Source organism: Myotis davidii, unplaced genomic scaffold (assembly GCF_000327345.1).
Source record: "Myotis davidii unplaced genomic scaffold, ASM32734v1 scaffold554, whole genome shotgun sequence".
Lineage (NCBI taxonomy): Eukaryota > Metazoa > Chordata > Mammalia > Chiroptera > Vespertilionidae > Myotis > Myotis davidii.
Window position 1 is genome coordinate 1,069,969 of NW_006285312.1, and position 22,018 is coordinate 1,091,986.

The 22,018-nt window shown below is 39.9% G+C and overlaps 1 protein-coding gene across 1 annotated transcript; it reads left to right on the forward strand.

Moving 5' to 3' along the window:
* The first annotated feature begins 1,720 nt into the window (after positions 1-1,720).
* On the forward strand, positions 1,721-19,442 carry GBAS (glioblastoma amplified sequence). Its single transcript, XM_015558996.1, has 9 exons — positions 1,721-1,967; positions 2,050-2,095; positions 5,056-5,150; positions 5,476-5,546; positions 7,367-7,507; positions 8,710-8,741; positions 14,976-15,070; positions 17,182-17,265; positions 18,288-19,442. The coding sequence occupies exons 1-9, from the start codon at positions 1,736-1,738 to the stop codon at positions 18,350-18,352; spliced, it is 861 nt and encodes a 286-aa protein (XP_015414482.1). The 5' UTR covers positions 1,721-1,735; the 3' UTR covers positions 18,353-19,442.
* Positions 19,443-22,018: the final 2,576 nt, after the last annotated feature.

Below are 22,018 nucleotides of genomic sequence, written 5' to 3' on the forward strand. Positions count from 1 at the left end.
TTTTTAATCTTTGAAGGATTTGAAAAAGTATTTTTATAATTCTTGATCATTATAGAAAACGTTGATAATTTTATATTTATATATTTTAGTTTCTGTATTTGTAAGCTTACATCATTCAAAGGTCTTTTTATCTGGTTTCTAGCAATTTGTAATAATATCCTATGAATTCATTTTAAATTAAAAGAATCTCTTATGGGGAGAAAATTGCTTGTAATGTTTGTTCATTAAAGCAGCAACTCAATTTTTTTCTAGCATCATCACTTACTAGCAGTTCACTTTGTGTATTTATGATACTGTTCAGTGCCTGCTTTTTCCACATAATTTCTCTCAGAGATCTGTGCATGTAAATCTGGCTCATTCTTTTTAATGATTTCATTCTGTTCTGATTTGGGATATTCCCTAATTCATTTGACCAGTCCCTGTTAATGAATATCCAAATTTGCCGGTATCAGGAGCAAACTGGAAACAAGGCAATAATGAACGTTTTTGTGCATTCATCTTGATGTATTTACCTAAATATAGCTGCCTGTAGGACATAACTACAAGTGCTATTATTGGGCCAAAATGCCTACACAGTTTTAATTTTTTTTAAATATATTTTTTTATTGACTTCAGAGTGGAAGGGAAAGGGAGAGAGAGTTAGAAACATCAATGAGAGAGAATCATTGATCAGCTGCGTCCTGCGTGTCCCCCACTGGGGATCGAGCTCACAACCCAGGCATGTGCCCTTGACCACAGTCGAACCCAGGACCCTCTAGTCTGTTCTATCCACTGAGTCAAACTAGACAGGGCCACAATTTTAATTTTGATAAGATAATGTCACACTGCCCTCTAGGGACATTACAAAGATTTGTAATTCCACTTGAAAGAGTATGGAAGTAGGCACTTAAAAAGAAACTCGCAGACACTGACAACAAAATGAACGGTGGTTACCAGAGGGGCAGTGGGTGGGAGGGAGGATGAAGAAACCAGACTTTGGGGTGATGAGCAAACAATAGAGTACACAAATGTCAAATTATAGTCTTGTACACCTGCAAATTATATAATGTTACTAGAGGGCCCGGTGCATGACATTCGTGCACTGGGGAGGGGGGATGTTCCTCAGCCTGGCCTGTGCCCTCTTGCAGCCCGGGACCCCTTGGGGGATATCCGCCTGCCGGCTTAGGCCCGGGTTGCCTGTTCAATCCCCAGTGTGGGGTGTGCAGGAGGGAGCCGATCAATTATTCTCTCTCATCATTGATGTTTCTATCTCTCTCTCCCCTCTACCTTCCTCTCTGAAATGAATAAAAGTATATATTTTTTAAAAATTGCTTTACAGCCTGACTGGCATGGCTCAGTGGTAGAACATTAACCTATGAACCAGGAGGTCCCAGTTTGATTCCTGGTCACGGCACATACTCCGGTTACAGGCTCAACCCCCAGTTTGCAGTGTGCAGGAGGCAGCCAATCAATGAGTCTCTCTCATCATTGATATTTTTCTCTTTCTCCCTCTCTGAAAGCAATAAAAAATATTTTTTTAAAAAATTGCTTTACAGGAGGGAAAACAACATAGTGGAAATTGCAAAGATAAGCATGAGAACTCGGTTAGGAGAGATACAAGTTACTGCCTTACACTTTATTCTTGCTATTTTAGAACTACATGATGGAAAAGTGGGCATTTAGTGGTATCCCAGGCTCTAGAGTAGTGCTTAGAATAGGTGCTCAAGGCATGCTTGCTGAATAGATCGGTTAATTTATGGAAACAGTATGTCATGTGACACTACCTAGAGACACTGAAATCTTGGTATCTCCGGTGAAACTCAAATTTTTGTATTTATTATTCCCTAGGGAGTTGACGTCTTCCAGTCAGAGACCTCGAGAAGACAGCTGGTTAAAATCCTTATTTGTCCGGAAAGTTGATCCAAGAAAAGATGCTCACTCTAATCTCCTAGCCAAAAGGGAAACAAGCAGTCTATACAAAATACAGTGTGAGTGATAGGTCTGCTATCTTCACAGTTGACTTTTCTCCCTTTGTTCATAAGTTCATCGTGGAATTTTCTTTTGTTTCAGTTCACAATGTTAAACCGGAATGCCTAGAAGCATACAACAAAATTTGGTGTGTATACCAAACTATCATTTACTTGGGGAAAATAATGATTTTAATATTTGTTAGTTCAATCAGCACTTGATAGCAGAGTGAGATCTTTGTTCCATTTTCTTAAAGCTGAACGCTCAGAGGCTTCTTAAATTGAGCTGCGTGGGATTACAAAGGGCATTTTGTAAGCACTCAGACAGTAAATCATCACATAAGCTACAAACCTTAGAATGTTACTAAACTCAGGGTTGGAAGGAACCGTACAAGGTTGTCTAGTCCATCACCTCATCCAGTGCTTCAGTCCTTTCCGCACACCTTCCTGCCTGCCTGTGCGTAGATACATTCATACATTCCGCCTCTGGGCAGCCTTCTAGACTAAAGAGAAAAGTAAGTGCATCAGTTCTTAATTAAATTAATAGAAATAGTATTTTAATGAGCAAAAATAATTTAAAAGCTTTTTTTTTTTACCATTAAAATCTGCTACTTTTATAAGGGAAGAATGATTCTGTCACCAGAATCAGCAAAATTTTCAGAAGCAAAAACCTGTTGTTTATTTTTGGATGTGGTTTGTGAAATAACATTAGTAAAGAATTTCTTACTGCAGCACAATTTTCCTTGTTAAAAAATGCCCTTAAAAAGGCAGACACTTATTTTCTAAATCTTTTCTCATAAAACATCTATGCTGATGTTTCCTTGCGTTATCTTCCCTGTCCTGTTTTTATTCATCTCCTGTCTCAGATTTCTGTCTGTTCATAATTCCATTTGGATGTCTTGCTCTTCCTTCAAACTCAACAGATAGAATCACCTTGCTCTTTCAGCATCGCTGTATGTGTCAATCACCATGGTTTTATTTAACCCTTTCCTTAGTTGTTTGTGATTATTTAGTTACTAAAGGCTGTGTGTTCTCCATTTGACACATATTTTAGTTCTCTGCTTTTTCTTCTCCATCTCTTTCCCAGCCTGTTGAGCCCCATTTCCAACTACCTCCTTTCTGACTTCTTCCTGGACTTGGAGCTGTATCTATACTTCCACCTCAACCTGTAATCCATTGTGCAAAACTTTGTCAACTTGATCTGCTTGAGTTCTGTTTTCTCCTTCCTCTTGTTCTTTTTCTCCTTTCTCTGAAACTTCAGCAGCTCCTTGTTTTCAGTACTTAGAGACTTAACTCCTGCCTGGTTTGTTGGGGCCCCAACAATGAGGTTCTTTCCAGCCTATCCAGTTCTGGGTGTAGGTATTACCTACCTTACAACCTCCAGGTAAGGCCAGGGCTTCCAAAAGCAGGTTGGGGGCTTCCCACAAAGAGGGTTGGCTGCAAATCCATGGATGACTTTGTATTGGTGAAAACCTACGCCCCCCTGGCATCCCCTTCCTGGACCCAGCTGGGTCATTTGTACAGGCTTCCTCCTACAATGGCTCCAGTTCAGGGTTATTTACTTCCTGCTCATGCCATACGACCAAAAGGAAGCCCCTTTCATTTCCCTAACAATCCCAGCCCCGATTCCCATTAATCTCTTGGTTCTGAACATAAGTCTATATGAGTCAGGACAATGACCACACCATGTGTATTTTTAGAAGGGTGGCATTTACTTTTATGGGTGTTTAGTTAGACATAGACCATTCTGACCTTTTCTCTGTTGACTGTTAGTATACACCAGTGATGGCGAACCTTTGAGCTCGGCGTGTCAGCATTTTGAAAAACCCTAACTTAACTCTGGTGCTGTGTCACATATAGAAATTTTTTGATATTTGCAACCATAGTAAAACAAAGACTTATATTTTTGATATTTATTTTATATATTTAAATGCCATTTAACAAAGAAAAATCAACCAAAAAAAATGGTTTTCTCTGCCCCATTCCGCTTTGCCTCTGCTCTCTGCAATCAATGGTAATGGAATGGGTGGTGTGTCCGGTGTGGGATTACGTGATACGCTCAGATCCCCTCAGTGTCATAGGTTCGCCATCACTGGTATACACCCTATCCTGGTCCCCCAGCTCTAGTGGTGACTATTAGTTTACTATCACTCAGTGTCAGCAAATAATTTGAACTGGTTCCAGTTCTGATCCTTGATGTCTTTTATCCATTGTTGAACCTGTATTATACTTTTTATCATAATTTTTCTGTTCAAAAAAAGAAAGGCTTAGCTTTTCTCTTGGCATGGCATAGTTATGTCTCCTTCCCTTTCCCTGTAAATTAGAATCTGCACTATAGGAAGGTTTCCATAGAACCACGCTCTGATACCTCTGTTCAGGTAATACGTTGCCATGACCTGGCGTGGCTTTGCCTCTGCTCTCTGCAGTCAATGCTGATGGAATGGGTGGTGTGTCCGGTGTGGGATTACGTGATACGCTCAGATCCCCTCAGTGGGTTGCATTGAATAGAACCTAATCATTGCTTTCTGTTGTATTTTTCATTTGGATTCTACTGTCACGAAATGTCCTTTGGAACTATTGAAGTTGTGTTGTGTTCTAGCTCTGTCTTCCTCCTTACTTACGGCTGACTTTTCTCTGCCCCGTTACCGCTGCCTGATTGTGCTCTCTCCCCTGACTTAAACATTACTTTCTTCCCTTTCTTATTTTTCCCATGTTCTTTTCCTACTATTTCCATTTCCCTTATTCTTCCTATCTTTGAATCCAGCAAAACTTGGCTTTTATAAACATCACCATTCTTAAGTACTTCTTTCTGAAATGGCAAGTGGCACCCATAGTTCCTAGAATCTTGGAACCTTTAGCTCGTTATCATTTTTATCACTGTACTCAAGTTGAGGGTATCAGAAACCTAAGCTTCTGATAAGTGGGGTATCAGAGTAGAACAGAATTCAGCGAAAAGGTTAATTTTGCATGTTGTTTTATCATAAATATATTCTGAGGTCAATTATCAGAACATGGAGTAGGTGACCTTTTCCTGTTACTGATCATGTGTTGTCCACCTGGTATAATTTTGTTGGTTGTTTAATTCGTGTTGCTGTCTCTTCTCTTTAAGTCAAGAGGTGTTGCCAAAGATTCACGAAGACAAACATTACCCGTGTACGTTGGTGGGCACTTGGAACACGTGGTATGGCGAGCAGGATCAAGCTGGTAGGAAGCAGACGTCTTTGGCATAAGCACTTGTTCCTTAAGCCGTTACAGAATGTTTAATTCCATGCTTGTTTTTATAATCAAAGCTCTCCAAGTCTCAGTCTGGTGTTATAGTTAAAGTGAGAGGAAGGGAAAGTTCATTGCAAAAACTTTTTTATTGTTTTAATATTTGAATCTGTTATTATAACTTTATATTGTAACTCATAGGCAGCATATGGCACATTGTACTTTTGTACTGTGTTAATATTATACGCATCTGGAATATTTTCAAGGTAAGAGAATCATGAAACTCTAAATGGATGTTATCTTTTCAAATGTGTTCCAGTCCACCTCTGGAGGTACGAAGGAGGCTATCCCGCCCTCACGGAGGTCATGAATAAACTCAGAGAAAACCAGGTGATGACTTTGAAAGATGTTTACATTTTTACACTAATGATATACTGGTGTTAGTACAGAATTAAATGTTTTTTGTAGTAAAAATTTTATTATTTGGACTCTCTGAAGATGAATGCAAACATAAAGTAACCAGTTATAATATTATTAAAATACAGTTTTGTTTTATTTTTAATTCTCACCTGAGGACATTTTTTAAAAATATATTTTTATTAATTTCAGAGAGGAAGGGAAAGGGAGGGAGAGATAGAATTATCAATGATGAGAGAGAATCATTGATTAGCTGCCTCCTGCACGCCCCACACTGGGGATCGAGCCCACAATCTGGGCATGTACCCTGACCGGGAACCAAACTGTCACCTCTTGGTTCATAGGTCGACGTTCCACCACTGAGCCACGCTGGCCAAACCTGAGGACATTTTTCATTGATTTTTAGAGAGAGAGAGGGAGAGAAACATTGATGTGAGAGAGAAACATTGATAGGTTTCCTCCCATATATGCCCCAACCAGGACTGGGGATTGATTCCACAACCTAGATATGTGTCCTGACCAGGAATCAAACCTGGGGCCTTTTAAAAGTGTATAGGATGACGTTCCTAGCAGCTGAGCCACACCAGCCAGGGCTAAAATAGCAGTTCTCATTCTAAAAGTCAGTTGTACTTAGAAACTGAAAAGCTGGTACTTTGAAACCGGTAAGTCAACACTCTAGACACAATCAACCTTTGGTTAACTAACACCTGCTTCAGGAACATCTAGCCACATATTCTTTACCTTGGGCTGACTTTGCTATCCTCTCCCTCCCTAACAGGTGCATGTTAGTGGAGAGAATTTTAACAGACAGACATTATTAGGAAGGAAACCCATTTGAAAAAAAATTTTTTTTATTGATTTTAGAGTGAGAGGAAGGGAGAGGGAGAGTTAGAAACATCAATTGGCTGCCTCCTGCACACCCCCTACTGAGGATTGAGCCTGAAATCCGGGCATGTGCCCTTACTAGGAATCAAACCAGCAACCTCTTGGTGCGTGGGACAATGCTCAACCACTGAACCACACCAGCGGGGCAGGAAAGAAAACCTTTTGTATAGCTTCCCAGTCCAAATATAAATGGCTTTTGGATTCTTTGATTTTTGTTTTGTTTTGTTTTGTTTGAATTTTTATGAGTTTATCTGAGCCAAACTTGCCCGCAAGCAAGATCTCAGATACTCCCAATTCTTTGATGGTTTGTAGTCTTCATGTCACTGTTGTTATTACACTGTCACCCCCTGTTAGGAGAACCTAAAAAGTGGGAAATTGCATTTGTTTATATTGTCATTTAAATAATTAGGGTGGCCATGTAGCTTGTCATCTAAATCTGGACACTTGAGAGTGAAAGGGAATGGTAATAGTCGTTGGGCTGATTTGATAAGATGTAAACTGGGCCCTAACCAGTTTAGCTCAGTGGATAGAGCGTTGGCCTGCGGACCAAAGGGTCCTGTGTTCAATTCCAGTCAAGGGCATGTACCTTGGTTGCGGACTCCTCTCTGGCCTGGGCCCTGGTCAGGGGCGTGCAGGAGACGCAACCAATGGATGTGTTCCTCTCACATCGATGCTTCTCTCTGTCTTTCCCTCTTTCCTCCGTTCTCTCTAAAAGATCAATGGAAAAATATCCTCGGGTGAGTATTCACCAAAAAATAAAAATAAAAAAAGATGTAAACTGGGACTGTCTCAGAACATTGGGACCCTATTTGTAATAGTATTCTATTATAGGAGGAATGCAACTGTTACTAAAGCGGGCTTATGTATAAATACTAGGTGATTTCATGAGCACATTTTTTCACTCGAAGGAATTTTTGCATTTCCGGAAGGCAAGAAGCAACATGCTTCTTTCCAGGAAGAATCAGCTGCTATTAGAATTCAGTTTCTGGAATGAGCCTGTTCCACGGCCAGGACCTAATATATATGAACTCAGATCTTACCAACTTCGAGTAAGTACTGAAATATGAGTTAACTGTTCCTAATGAGTACCCTTAATGCTGATAAAAAAGTTGAGTGTACATTCTGTGATTTGTTTGGCATTATATTTTGGCTCGTTGTCACCCCTATCTAGTCCTCTTTTCTTTTTTTTTCTTTTTTTAATCTTCGTAGTTTCTCATTCCTTCTCTTCTGCTAAGCTCTTTTGTCTTTTCTAATCTTATACATAATATTTATTATTTGACATTATATAGCATTTCTATTTTTAAGAGGAAAGACCTAAAATGCAGCACTAAGTACATTATTTAGCATCTAATGTAATTGAGCTAAAGCAACTAATAAATGTGTGACTATTGAATAAATTGATTCATTAATTTATTAGATTAAAGATTATAAGATTAAAAGGGAATAAATAATATTTTGTAAGACTTTCTAGATGTCCGTCCACTAAATGACTACTAGCAAGAAAGCCCAGATAGCACCATTGTTCAACACTCACCATCATACTGGAAATTCAACGTGATGTCCTTATTAAGTTTACTTAAATAGAATTTTTTTAAAGCTTTCAAAATAAAGTCTGAATGAATACCTACCAACAGTTTAATAATTAAGTACATCTGGAGGATGGGCCTAAGCATGGTTTTGAGAGCAACCATAACTGAATGACTTATGGTAGGTTTATAGTTGTGGGTGAAACAGTTTATTCTTGTGTTGTTATGTGTTAATTACTGTATTATTTCCCATACAAACAACTGTAAACCTACTTTTGCCCCACCCAGTATGTTGTCTTCTTATATGAAGCCATAGACTGTTTTATTTCCACTAGAGGATAAGTATGAACACAGTGAGTAATAATATTTTGTTGCTTTTTTTTAATTATTGATTTTTTACAGAGAGGAAGGGAGAGGGATAGAGAGTTAAAAACATCGATGAGAGAGAAACATCGATCAGCTGCCTCCTGCACACTCCCCACTGGGGATGTGCCCACAACCAAGGTACATGCCCTTGACCAGGATCAAACCTGGGACCCTTAAGTCCGACACTCTATCCGCTGAGCCAAACCGGTCAGGGCTATTTGGTTGCATTTTTTAATTTGTTACATCTCACATTATTAAAAATTAATTTTTAAGTTAGTTTTCTCATTTGTTTTATTACACTTTTATTCTATATTTCTTCATAAGAGGACTAATAAGCCAAAATTCAAATCTCTTTTCAGCCAGGAACTATGATTGAATGGGGCAATTACTGGTGAGTATATTACCAAATGGTGAGTTTGTAAGTCTTAGTAATAGATTATATTAGGCCATCATGTTAAGTCTAGGGGTAAATTCTGGGGATAATGCTGTGATTTGATACTAGACTATTGTGTTGTTTGACATTTTTATTATGAAATTTTTCAAACATATACAAAACTAGGGGGAATAATCCATGGATTCCCCTCTTTCCATTCCCTTTACTTAGCTTCAATAATTATCAACACATGGCCAGTCTTGATTGGAGAGGGGCGCACAAGGGATCTTTCTGCGCAATTGGATTGTAGTGATGGCTGCACAAGCCTGAAATTTACTTTAAAAACATGGATTGTACACTTACGTGAATTTTATGGTATGTAAAATATACCTTGATAAAAGCTACCAATGACATACCTCACTAAAGAGAATTTATACACGAATCCAAGGCTGACTCAAAGTGAGGAAACTGATTAATGTAACACATACAATGAGGCTGGAATTAGGTGCCCAAAACCTGCTCTGGCCTCTGCACTCCCAACACATGCTTCCATGCCGTTGTTAGAGCATTTATCACACCCCAGCAGCGCCTTCCGTTTCCAGTTCTACAGCTGCTTGCAAGGTCTGGCACATCCTGAGGGGTAAGTGTTGAATGGATGGCAAAAAACTAGTGGTCACATAAGAAAAGAAAGTCTGTTGCAGTTGCCATATTGTAGACAAGCTCTGTGCCTTAGTGGAAAGATTACAGTATATTCATGCAGTGGGATTCTATACAGTGGTTAAAGTAAATCTGATCTGTACCTGTTAGCAGAGTCATCTTGGAAACACCACATTGAGGAGAGAGTTAAAAATATGTACAACATGATGTCTTTTATGTAAATTTTAAAAAGATTTTAAAAAGTTATATAGACAAGATATTTAACAAGAGCTATATAAAAAGATATAACTATTGTTCATAGATACATACATATAAAGTAGAAATATAAAACCATGGACAACAAGACTCATATTCAAGAGCGAGAACTACTTCCAAAGAGTAGTGACTGATGGGGGAGGAAGACAGGGTTGGCGATGAGGAGGATTAAAAGAGAGCTACAATGCAAAAAGAGCTGAAGCAAATACAATAAAACGTAGTGTTCATGTTTTAAAAATCTAGGTGACTAGAATGGTTAAAATCCTATATAATAAAACCCTAATATGCAAATTGACCAAACGGCAAATGACCAGTCACTATGACACACACTGACCACCAGAGGGCAGACACTCAACGCAAGAGCTGTCCCCTGGTGGTCAGTGCACTCCCACAGGAGGAGCACCACTTAGCCAGAACCCAAGCGCACAACTGGCAAGTGCAGTGGTGGTGGCAGGAGCCTCTCCTGCCTCTGCGTCAGCGCTAAGCCATCAGTCAGACATCCCCCGGAGGCTCCCGGACTGCGAGAGGGTGCAGGGGACTGAGGGATTCCCCCCCCCCCTCCAGTGCACAAATTTCATTCACCGGTCCTCTAGTATTTCATAATTGAAAAATTTTAAATCATCTTAATTCATATTCAGAAGTCATTTGATAAAATTTGACACATTTTATTAGAGATGCTAATTCCTAATTTTAAAAAAACACTAAAATTAGGAATAAAGAACATTTTATTTAAATCAGGGGTTGGCACAAACTTGTCTGTAAAGGACCAGATAGTAAATACAATAGGCTTTGTGGACCTTGCTATGTTGGTCACTGCTACTTAGCTCTGCTGTGTAATGCGAAAGCAACCTCGGGCAGTGTGTAAATGAATAATGTGACTGTTCCAACAAACTTTATTTATGGATGCTGAAATTTGAATTTCCTACTTTCATGTGTCATGAAATAAAATTTTTTGGGTTTTTTTTTCAAGCACTTAAAAATGTGAACACCATTCCTAGTTCCTGGGCCATAAAAACAAGCTGCATAGGGTGGGATTTAGCTCAAGGTCTGTAGTTTGCTGGCCCTGATTTAAATGATAAAACTATCTCTCCATTTTAACAGCTACTTTAAACTTAATGGTGAAACACAAGAAGCATGCTCATTACCATTAAAACAAAATACTACCACCTTTCACCATTATGATCTATAGTAATAAAAGGGTAATATGCTAATTAGACTGGATCTCATTCTGGACGAAGCTGGGACTGGAGGGAAGCCTGGGTCCCAGGTGCCTGCTGGTGGCCAGTGGGAAACCTGGTTCCTGAGTGCCTGCTGGCAGCTGGAGCAAAGCCCAGGTGCCTGCCAGCTGCTGGAGCAAAGTCCAGGTCCCAAGTGTCAGAGGGAAGCTGGTGCCGGCAGCTGGGGGAAGGAAGGCCTACTCTTGCACGAATTTCGTGCATCGAGCCTCTAGTTGTATAATAAAAGTGTAATATGCTAATTAGACCGGACAGCCAAACAACCTTCCAGACAAAGCTGGGGCTGCGAGGGCTGAGGCCCTTGCACGAATTTTGTGCATTAGGCCTCTAGTAATTGTATGTTGTATTTGGAAATCCTGACTATTGTAATAAGAGAAAAGACAAGCCAAATATCTATATATATAAAAGCCTAAGCAACCATTCGACCAGTAGCTATGACACGCACTGACCACCAGGGGGCAGACACTCAACTCACAGGCATGGAAACATGGAACAGGCTGATGAATCTCAGAGGGAAGGAGGCAGGAGGGAGGGCAGGAAGAGATTAACCAAAGATCTTAAATGCATATTAGAGGCCTGGTGCATGTATTCATGCACCAATGGGGTCTCTTGGCCTGGCCTGCAGGGACCGGGCCAAAACCAGCAGTCTGACATCCCCCAAGGGGTTCTGGATTGCAAGAGGTTGCAGGCCAGGCCGAGGGACCCCACCAGTGCACGAATTTGTGCACTGGGCCTCTAGTATAATAATATAAAGCCTCAATAATTAAGAGGTATGCAAGAGTAGATTATTGGTCATTGGTCAGCTATTGACCCTTGGTTCATCTTTATCCTTAAAGGAGAACCTGTGACTTTTATTTATTTTCAACATATATGCTCTTCTTCTGTTACAAAATTTCTTGCATTGGACTAGATAATTTTTAAGAACTGTTCTAGCTCCAAAAAATGGTTCTATGATCTTTATTTCTAATGAGTCTTTTCTTTTTAGGTCATCAAAGGTTAAAGAATGCAAAGTTAGAAATTCCTTTATTTTGAAAACTAAGAAATATATATTTGATTGTACATATGGGGGAGGAAAAAAACATTTTCCTCCCACCCTTTTAAATCCTGGCTGGACTAATCAAATTAACATAAGACAGATTGATAGGAGAAAATGACCAAATTTATTATGTATGTTCCCTAAGAATATGAGACCCTAGGACATACCTGGCAGTTAAGGCTTCTATGCCATCTTGAGCCAAGGAGAAAGGAGTGCTGTGGTTTGGGACTTCAGAGGCAGCAAGGCAATTCACATGGAGATGAAAAAGCAAACATTTGCTAACAAAACAAAACAAAAATAATGTTTGCTGGGCCATCTTTAACAGTGAGACACAGAGAGGACTTTGACCAAACAGGCCTTGCTCCCTGTCTATGGCACCTGGTCTGTCTTACACAGTAGTTATCTTTGCTAATAGCTCCCTTCCTGTAGCATGTCCTCTATCTAAATTCTCTTAGGCAGTTAGGGGAAGTCTTTCATTTCCTAAAAATAACCAGTTTAAAGTAATGTCTCAAAAGTATTTCGGGGTGGCAACTCACTTTCCCTCATATTACAGGCACCGTTTTATTAACCCCTTCCCCCGCAGAAACGTGTATACTCGTTTTCACAAAATGTTCTTTTTCAGTCGTCGACGAGTATACTAAGAAAATATGGTAAAAAAATATGGTTTATAGGAAGACGAGTTACAAACTGTTTTCATAACCAGCATCAAAAATACTATATAGAACCAAAATAAAAAAATTAGTCTGAAAAAGAAACGTTTTTAACAAAAAAATTGTTGGGGAAGGGGTTAAGGGTTTTTTTGAGGGGGGAGAGGAGCTTGTATATGTAATAATTTAGTTGTCCATAGCGTCGGATTGTTCTGGGGTTGTTGGCTTTTGTTTTTGCTTTTGTTTTTTTGTTTGTTACTAATTAAAATTTGCCCCCCATGGAATCCGTGAGGAAGAACTGAGATGATTCTTCAGTTATTTTGAAAACTACTTATAAAACCAGTTCAGCGTTCAATTTATATTTTGGCACATAGGTAACTATTTTAAGATGGTGATCTCCTCTTCACTACATGCTTCTGATTTTGACCAGGCTAAGGCAAGTATGTCTTCTTTGCCCACTGTAACTGAGCTGGAAAAATTCAGAATGAAATGAATAATCCTGAATATTTATCACTGGCAATGAAGGAGCATTTTTTCCTTCTGAGTTAGACTGCACGTTAATGTGATTTGCTTAATCTCAATAATTTACCAATCAGATTTGTAATTTTTGTGAAGACGTTGATCCATTAATTCTAAATGCAAAAGTTAAAGAATTTAATATCATTTGGGGGTAACCCATAGGGGCAATAACAAGAGATCCCTCCTTCACCAGAAAAGAACCTGAAAGCGTGGGGCACATGTATGAGAGCAGAGGATTTCGACGTGATCTTAAGGAGCCTGGCTTCCTCCCTCCCACCACAGGTTGCCCTTGCTCTAACCCAGGGGTGGGCAAACTTTTTGACTCGAGGGCCACAATGGGTTCTTAAACTGGACCGGAGGGCCAGAACAAAAGCATGGATGGAGTGTTTGTGTGAACTAATATAAATTCAAAGTAAACATTACATAAAAGGGTACGGTCTTTTTTTTTTTTTAGTTTTATTCATTTCAAACGGGCCGGATCCGGCCTGCGGGCCGTAGTTTGCCCACGGCTGCTCTAACCCCTGCCCCCTGACCCTTTGGTGATGTTCTAATTCAGTTACTATGAAGTTTGCCTCCAGGAAGGGAATTCACGAATCAATTCAACTGAAAATCATCCCTAGAGGGTTATGTCTCCCTGTACATATTAGTAGATTGGCATGCTTGCTCATTTGCCTCCAGCTCTTCACAGTGAATTAGAATAAACCCATCTTCCCAAGTCCTGCCACCTCTGGGACCACGATAGAAAGCCTAGGTAGTGTTGATATAAATTCTTTCAGCTTTGATTCTAGAAAACTGCTTTTGGAAAAATATATACATTTCAAAATATTTTTAGGAAATGCATCACTAAATATAAAAATAAAGTACCTGGAGCAGATATGAAAGAAGGTGTTGGAAGAGCTGATACCTTTTGCAATAGGAATTCTTAAGGAAAGTTAAAGACAGGTGCCAATTGTCAGCCAATTTAATCACAATTTCATGCTATACGAATAGAGACAACGTATGTCCATACTTTCCTCCACACATAATACACAGTGAATGCCATTTGCTACTCATTTTCCTAATGGTTTGCTCTGGTAAGAAGAAATACCCAGCAGAAGCTTCAGTTTTGATCCTGATGCTGTGTGGCCCCGAAGTCCCACCCTCATGGTCCTGTGTGCTTCCGAGAGGTTGCAAATCTTGGAAATCGCCTTTATAGTTCAGAGAGCTGCCGTGATTCTCTGAGTCACTGTCTCCCGCTGCTGTGAGGGTGTGCTTCCTTCATCTCAGCCCGTTCTCCCTGTGGCATCTCGGGTGTCTTCATACCCAGGTTTCCCTCACTTTCAGCGAGTTTTATAAGAAGCCATTCTTAAGTTCACTGGTCCTATCCTCCGCCACCTTTCTTGACTTTATGTGAAGAATCAGCATGCCCTAATCGGTTTGGCTCAGTGGATAGTGTTGGCCTGCGGACTGAAGGGTCCCAGGTTCGATTCCGGTTAAGGGCATTCCTGGTGAGGGCACATGCCTGGGTTGCCGCCCCCCAGTTGGGGGGGGGGGGGGGGCGTGCAGGAGGCAGCTGATCAATGTTTATCTCTCGTCGATGTTTCTAACTCTCTATCCCTCTCCCTTCCTCTCTGTAAAAAATCAATAAAATATATTTTTTTAAAAAAGAATCAGCAGTGCAACCACATATCCTCATGTTTTTATTTTAAAAGTCATTAATGTTTACCCACAAAAATGGCTAGTATAGCTATAGAAAGGTACGTTTACATGTTACATATATTAAAATAACTTGCAATTGCATCTGATAATTTTTTTTAAAATTAGTCTTATTCTGAAAAACTTGTTCCGAGTATGGAAGAAATTTACTGATTCTTGTGACCATCCTAATTCAATGTCTGAACCTTGTTCTATTTTTTCCTTGCAGGGCTCGTGCAATTCGCTTCAGACAGGATGGTGATGAAGCTGTTGGAGGATTCTTCTCTCAGATTGGGCAGTTATACATGGTGCATCATCTTTGGGGTATTCATTGTTTTATTCCTTCATTTTTGTGTTCCTGGGACTTCACAGTTTATTACTAAATAAAAGGTACTAGGCAGTAAAGGGTATCTCAAGTCAGTCATCTGAAACTGTAGCAAATGCAAATGTCACAATGGAAGCTAAGTTCTGGGCTGTCTGGAATGAGAGGTCAACAGCAAAAGTGTCCATAGACTTCTGGTAAACTGATCATCCAGGAGGGGATAATGGTGAAAGGAAACAGGTGACGTCAGCAACCATGGCAGAGCAAGATGGTAAAGCTACTGAGTGCTTCACGGCACGGTCCCTACCACCCTTTCTGGGCCCTGCACCCTCTCCATTGCTGCCTCAGAGGCAGCTCCCTGCACGTGAACTCGCTGCCCGCCGGGGTCTTGTTCTCACTGGCCTCTTCCTTCTTCGGTATCTTTCAAGCCTGACTCAGTGTCCCCCTCCCCCGAAGTGCATGTCACCCTCCTGAGCCCCAGTAGTCACAGCTGTGGCTGTCTGTGTCTGTCTCCCTGCTGGAACAGGAACATTCTGGGCACATTTGTAAATGGTTATTAAAGTTTAAAGAAATGAAAAGCCTAACTTATTTCCAGACCATATCAGTGAACTAAGGGTGAGTTTGACCTGTTTGGTCCCACCAGGTGCCACACCCCGTCTGCCTGCTGTGTTGGCATGTCTGGGTGACAGAGGTACGGTGACCTAGTTAATGAGGGGTAAAGCAAACATGAATGACATGTCCCAAGGCAGTGTGTGATCATAACACAGGGCGAAAATTAATAAAAGATGGAATAGTAGCTAAACTTAGGATCTAGATGGGATTGGCAGGTAACCATGGGAAGGAAAGACTAGAACAGTGATGGAGACATGAGAAATTAGAAAAAGGGCTCAGAAAACTACAAAGTGCAGACTGGCTGAATGGTAGAATATGTACCAGGAGCCTAAGACTGATGGTTAAGCCGAGGTAGAAAAGTAGTTTTTACATTGTGTTCCTGGAACACCCTGCAAACCAGGGTCTGGAGAGGAGACCCCCACCCTCCCCCCACCAATCACTGCTTCGACCAGGTGCTCATCTCAGCTGCACACGTGGGGCTTCCTGGTCATTTAGGAGACTGAAAACCCTGCACCCAATGACAGATGCCACAAATAACCCGCATCTCCACAGAACCTCGGGGACAGCAGTGTCCTGGGGTTTTTCGCTAGCTGCGATTTGACCTCATCAGTGTAAGCGTTTTCAAATGTAGGTTTGGAGACAGAACTTTAAGTAATGTGTTGTGTTCCTGCCTTTTAAGATTATATAAATCTAACCTTCATTGATTTGAGGTAGGGGTGGAGTCATTTTTCTGTTTTAGTGTATGGTCTGTCCAGAGGACATAAACTGAAAAGTCAGACCTCTTCACTCTCGTCCTCTGAGCTTGGAGAGGCCTCCGGGAGTGGCTCCTGCACATCCTCCTAGACATACTCCATACATGAGCCGCACAGGGATGTACTTGATAGGTCAGGGTCACCATGTGCTTTGACTCGCAAACGGAGGTCACGCCATGTGCACACTCCGTTCACTTCCGTGCCCACAGCATGTCTGAATGGGGACGCCCAGGTGAGGGAGTCAGGAGATAGACACAGGCAGGCACTAGAGTGAGTGGCAAAGCTCTGACAGGCTGTGGCGGACACAGGACAGTGCCTTTACCTCTGTCCCATGGGGAGGATGCGAGGCTTCAGGGAGCAACAGCAGGGTGAGAAGTCCACCAGGATCCGCCTCATGCAGACAGAGGCCAGGAACAACGTGGATTTCAGTGTCCAAGAGAGGCCAGACTCTACACCTGTGTCTTCTTAGGCAGTGCCCTTCTCCCTCCTCCTTCGTCCCCAGTCAGTGTCCCAAGTGTTCACTCCCCGCTTCCTAGTTTATACAGAAGAGTATTGAGATATGCAGAGATGAATTCTCAGTTACCTGTCTTCGAAACTCACCCTCACTTTGCCCAAAGTTGGTACTAAATTCCCAAAGTAGTCTCCGTGAAAACTAGATGAGCAGCTGGATCAATACTTAGTGCTGTACGAGTGGAATGTAGGGCATTCTGTTTGGTTTACATCTTGTTTTTTCTGTGTGGTTATTTCAGCTTACAAGGACCTTCAGACAAGGGAAGATATACGGAATGCAGCATGGCATAAACATGGCTGGGAAGAATTGGTGTATTATACAGGTACCTATATAATATAATTTTATTCTTCTCACGTTATTGTTTTATTATTCACCTCGAAGTTAATATGTACTTTTTTAAAATAGTATATTGTTCTAGATGGTGAATTATAAGGTTGGGGTGGCAAGGGAGTCAAATTTTTCTTTAATAGTTACATCACTTTTTTTCAATAAAGAAGAATATTCATTCTTTAACATATGTAGTTGGTACAGTTTTCAGACCCTTGTATGTTGTAAATTTTACATCATTAGTTTTTTTTGCACATTTCTACATTCTCTGAAAATTTATTTAAAAATTTTTCTAAGCATTTCCTTTCTCAACAAAATTGTGCATTCACAAAATCATTACAATTTAATACAGCAATGAAAAAGTAATTTTGAAATTTAACTTGATATTTAGACTTTCGTGTGTGTGTGTTTGTATATACATGTATACCTATGATGCATGTATAACCACATACATATGTACTATGAAAGCATGGCTGCTTGATCTTTATAAGAAAAATAGGGCTAAATACAACCCGGCCTACCAATATCGGTAATAAGTACCAGCCATATTGCATGTAAGTACATTTATGCCCATGTACTGCCAAGAAAATCAAGGAGTAATTTGTTCTAAAAAATAAGTCATACAATTGTGTCTTTTGCTGCTTATTCTTACACTTTCATCAATTTTCAGAGGTGTGTTCTCTGCAGTGAGTTTTATAAGTACAGTGTAGGAATACAGTTAGGTGCAACATTACTTTCTTTTATATAAATTTATTTTAATTCAAAGAACCTTTTGAGAAAACACTATTTTCCTAATTTCCTACAAATTACACACATCTCTAGACAGAATCTGTTATAATTTTAATAACATTTTATAGGATGCTAGCTGATCTGTCATTATCTTGTATTTTCCAATATTTTATTCTGTGATTTCAAGCAGCACAACCCTGAACATTCTCAGAAATCTGTTTGTTGATGTGTATTTACCATTATCTGTTCAGAAAAGAGCCAGCACAGTAACCTTGACCCTGTGTTCAGTTCCACTTATTCAGGAAATGGAATCCAGAATCATGATCCCACAGAAGACCTCTCCCCTCCAGTAGAGCTGCAGAGTTTAGATGTGCCTACATAAATTCATGTGACAAGTATTTGTCATAAATTAATTTTAACTGTGTATCAAGTGAAAAACACTGAAGTGTAAACTGCTGTATATAGCTTATGAGAGATCCCTTTTCTTTAAAATTTACATAAGTCTAAGAAAAGGAAACTTACAGTTTGATTGTAACAGTGCTCTGTAGTCCTCTTTGAAACACCCCTGTGTTTGTTGAATAAACCTGGTAATACTGAACCATCCTTCCCACCCTCCGGGAAAAGAGGGCCCAAATTAAAAATTTGAATCCTCTCTAAATAAGAATCTAACCATGAAAAAAAATATTAATCATTTCTTTTAAAAAGCAAATCTGTCTTATAGTTACAGATTTTTAGACAAATTTCTTGTATCAGGAAGAAATACAAATTTTGTCATGTTTCTCTGGCAGTCTTTTTGAGTCTCAGACTAGGAACAAATTATGAGTAAACCCAATCTGACTGTTTTCGTTCACTCCCATTTTCAATCAGTCGGCATAGTGAATGTCGTCACTAAGATGATCACGCTGCCAGGGTACATTGAGGCCGATTCAGTCCTTGCACAGCGTGAGGTGATGTCTCTATATGAGAGGGAAAATAGCTTGAACCTGTATATCATGTGATTTTGAAATGGACACCTTGAATAGTACTAATTTTTATTTGTAATATTTTTCTATAACAAAATGAGAAGCACTTGAGAAAGGTTTTATTTTATAAACAATCATTCATGACCTCAGACATTGTCCATTCATATTCTAGTAAGGTCACAGCAGATACTTGCACAATCATGCATGAGGAGTGGTGTGTGCTGAGATTTCCATTGGCATAAAGCTGCATAGTTGTCTAGCTCTGTTTGATTTCGTTTTTTAATATAGTGTGCCAGTTTTGTGAATGTAATCATGTAAAAGTCCTCTTGAAATGAAAAATTGTCTGATCCCCAAATTAAGTAATTTATGTGTAAAATAAAGTGTGAATAAATCTCATATCAAATTTCAAACTTTTACATGTGAATGATTTTCTCCAAGAACATATAAAAGTCAATAAAATTCTCTGACTTTTCACATATGACATGCTTGCGATCTTTTTTATGAACTTGTGCTGAAAATGACCCTGTCGCTCTTGAAAAATAGCTTGTCCCAGTTCAGTGGGCGAATGTGAGTCTACAGAGTAAAATACAGTCAGACCTCGGTTCTCAGACACCTTCCATTTTGAACTTGATTCTCCACCAAGTTGATCACAGAGAAAATGTCTTGCTTGTTAAACAGACCTTTCATACGGGTACATCATCATGACAAAAGGCATCTCTCCGTTTACTGCTAAACCTCCCTTTGTTAAAATCTCAAGAAATTGTGATGTGAATATTTTTGTGGGTGTTTTTGCTCTTGTTGCTGGCTAAATGGATGATTAGCACAATCTAAAGCATAAAGAGGCCATCATCGAGTGCTAATGTTGCTAAGGGTGTGAAAGAAAGTGATCACAGGCAAATGAAGAGGTAGAAAAACTGTTGAAAAGCATTTTGCTGGTGAAGCTAATTTATCAAAGTATCACTTTATTTTAGCATTTCCTGCCCACTTTGTGAAATCCTTTTATTAAACCCCTGAATAGAATAAATTGTATTCTTTTGTACCACTATTAATTTGGGGGCAGTATTAAAAACTTCTGATCTCATTTCCCATTCATTGAGTATAAGTCTGGCGAATATTACTTACATACGCCAACTCATTTTTAATGGTCATTCATGTGATATCACCCTACTGCCTTTAAAAGGCCTCGTGGACCCACACTTGGCTGAACCTGCTTCTTCTCTCTATTCTCACAACTGCCTATGAAAGATCCTTTTTCAGTTCTACATTAAACTTTTTTTCTTAAATTTATACTTTTGATTTCTGGCTGAGACATAGATGTTCAATAATATGTTTGATGAATCAATAGAAGGAATGAGAGGAAATAAGAGAGAAAAGGAAGGAAGGAAGGAATAGAAAGTATGGAGACTGTCAGCTCTAATTAGAAAACAACTGGGACTCTCAGAAAGCAGGGCGGGGACTCTATTCATACACATTTTTTCATTGAATTTTAGAAGAGGAAGGGAGAGAGAAACATTGATGTGAGAGCATAACATTGATCAGCTGCCTCTTGCACACCCCCAATCCCAGGATCAAACCTGCAACCTGGGCTTGTGTCCTCACTGGGAATGAAACAGGAACTGCCTATGAAAGATCCTTTTTCAGTTCTACATTAAACTTTTTTTCTTAAATTTATACTTTTGATTTCTGGCTGAGACATAGATGTTCAATAATATGTTTGATGAATCAATAGAAGGAATGAGAGGAAATAAGAGAGAAAAGGAAGGAAGGAAGGAATAGAAAGTATGGAGACTGTCAGCTCTAATTAGAAAACAACTGGGACTCTCAGAAAGCAGGGCGGGGACTCTATTCATACACATTTTTTCATTGAATTTTAGAAGAGGAAGGGAGAGAGAAACATTGATGTGAGAGCATAACATTGATCAGCTGCCTCTTGCACACCCCCAATCCCAGGATCAAACCTGCAACCTGGGCTTGTGTCCTCACTGGGAATGGAACAGGCAACCTTTCAGTGCACGGGGCAATGCCCAACCAATGAGCCACACCGGCCAGGGCTTTAGTCATACTATTTTTGATGCAAGTTCCTTAGAAATTAATATGCCTAAAGCTCAGTAAAAATTCAAAAGGAAGGCAATAAACATGGATAGAATTATGTTCAGAATTAGAAACTGAGCAGCAAAGTACTGAACAATCTTCTAACTAGTACTAACACTTTTCCCAGAGTTCAGTGACCATTAAAAATGAAACTTGAGCCCGGCCAGCATGGCTCAATGGTTGAGCCTTGACCTATGAACCTGGAGGTCATAGTTCAATCAGTCAGGGCACATGCCTGGGTTGCAGGCTCCAGTGTGGGGCGTGCAAGAGGCAGCCAACCAATAATTCTCTCACATCATTGATGTTTCTCTCTCTCCTTTTCTCTCTGAACTCAATAAAAATACATTTTTTAAAAAAATGAAACGAATTTTTTGCAAAACAGGCCTTCCATTTGTTGTAACGTACCCCGCGAATCACAGAAGGACGCCTCAAGAAGTCGAATTAAAGAGTCACATTTATTGCAATCCGGGACTATGACGGGCCATTCCCAAATCTCATAGCAATAAGATGGTAAAAACCAGACTTATATAGGCAAAAATCACAAAGGTATTGATTACATCCCAGGGTTTGGAATGAGGCACCTGGCTCACAAAAAAGCAGATTACAGAAGCAGAATTAAGCATGTTAATTACAGTTTCGGGTCTCAGGGTCACTGAATTGACAGAAATACATTATCTAGAGCCCTTGGGTAACCTGGGTTAAACTTAGGCATGTTATCTAAATTACAGTTTTGGGTCTCCGGATCACTGAGTTGATAGAAACACATTATCTAGAGCCCTTGGGTCTCCGACCACTGAGTTGTCAGGACAATTTAGAGTAATTGTGCTGTCCTGGTCTCAGGACCACTGATTCAGCTGGAATGCACCACCTGTGGCCACTAAAACAATTTTAGGGTAATTGTGCTGTCCTGTTTCCCAGGTACAGAAGAATGTGCTTTGATAACCAGTAAGATCACAATCAATGGGA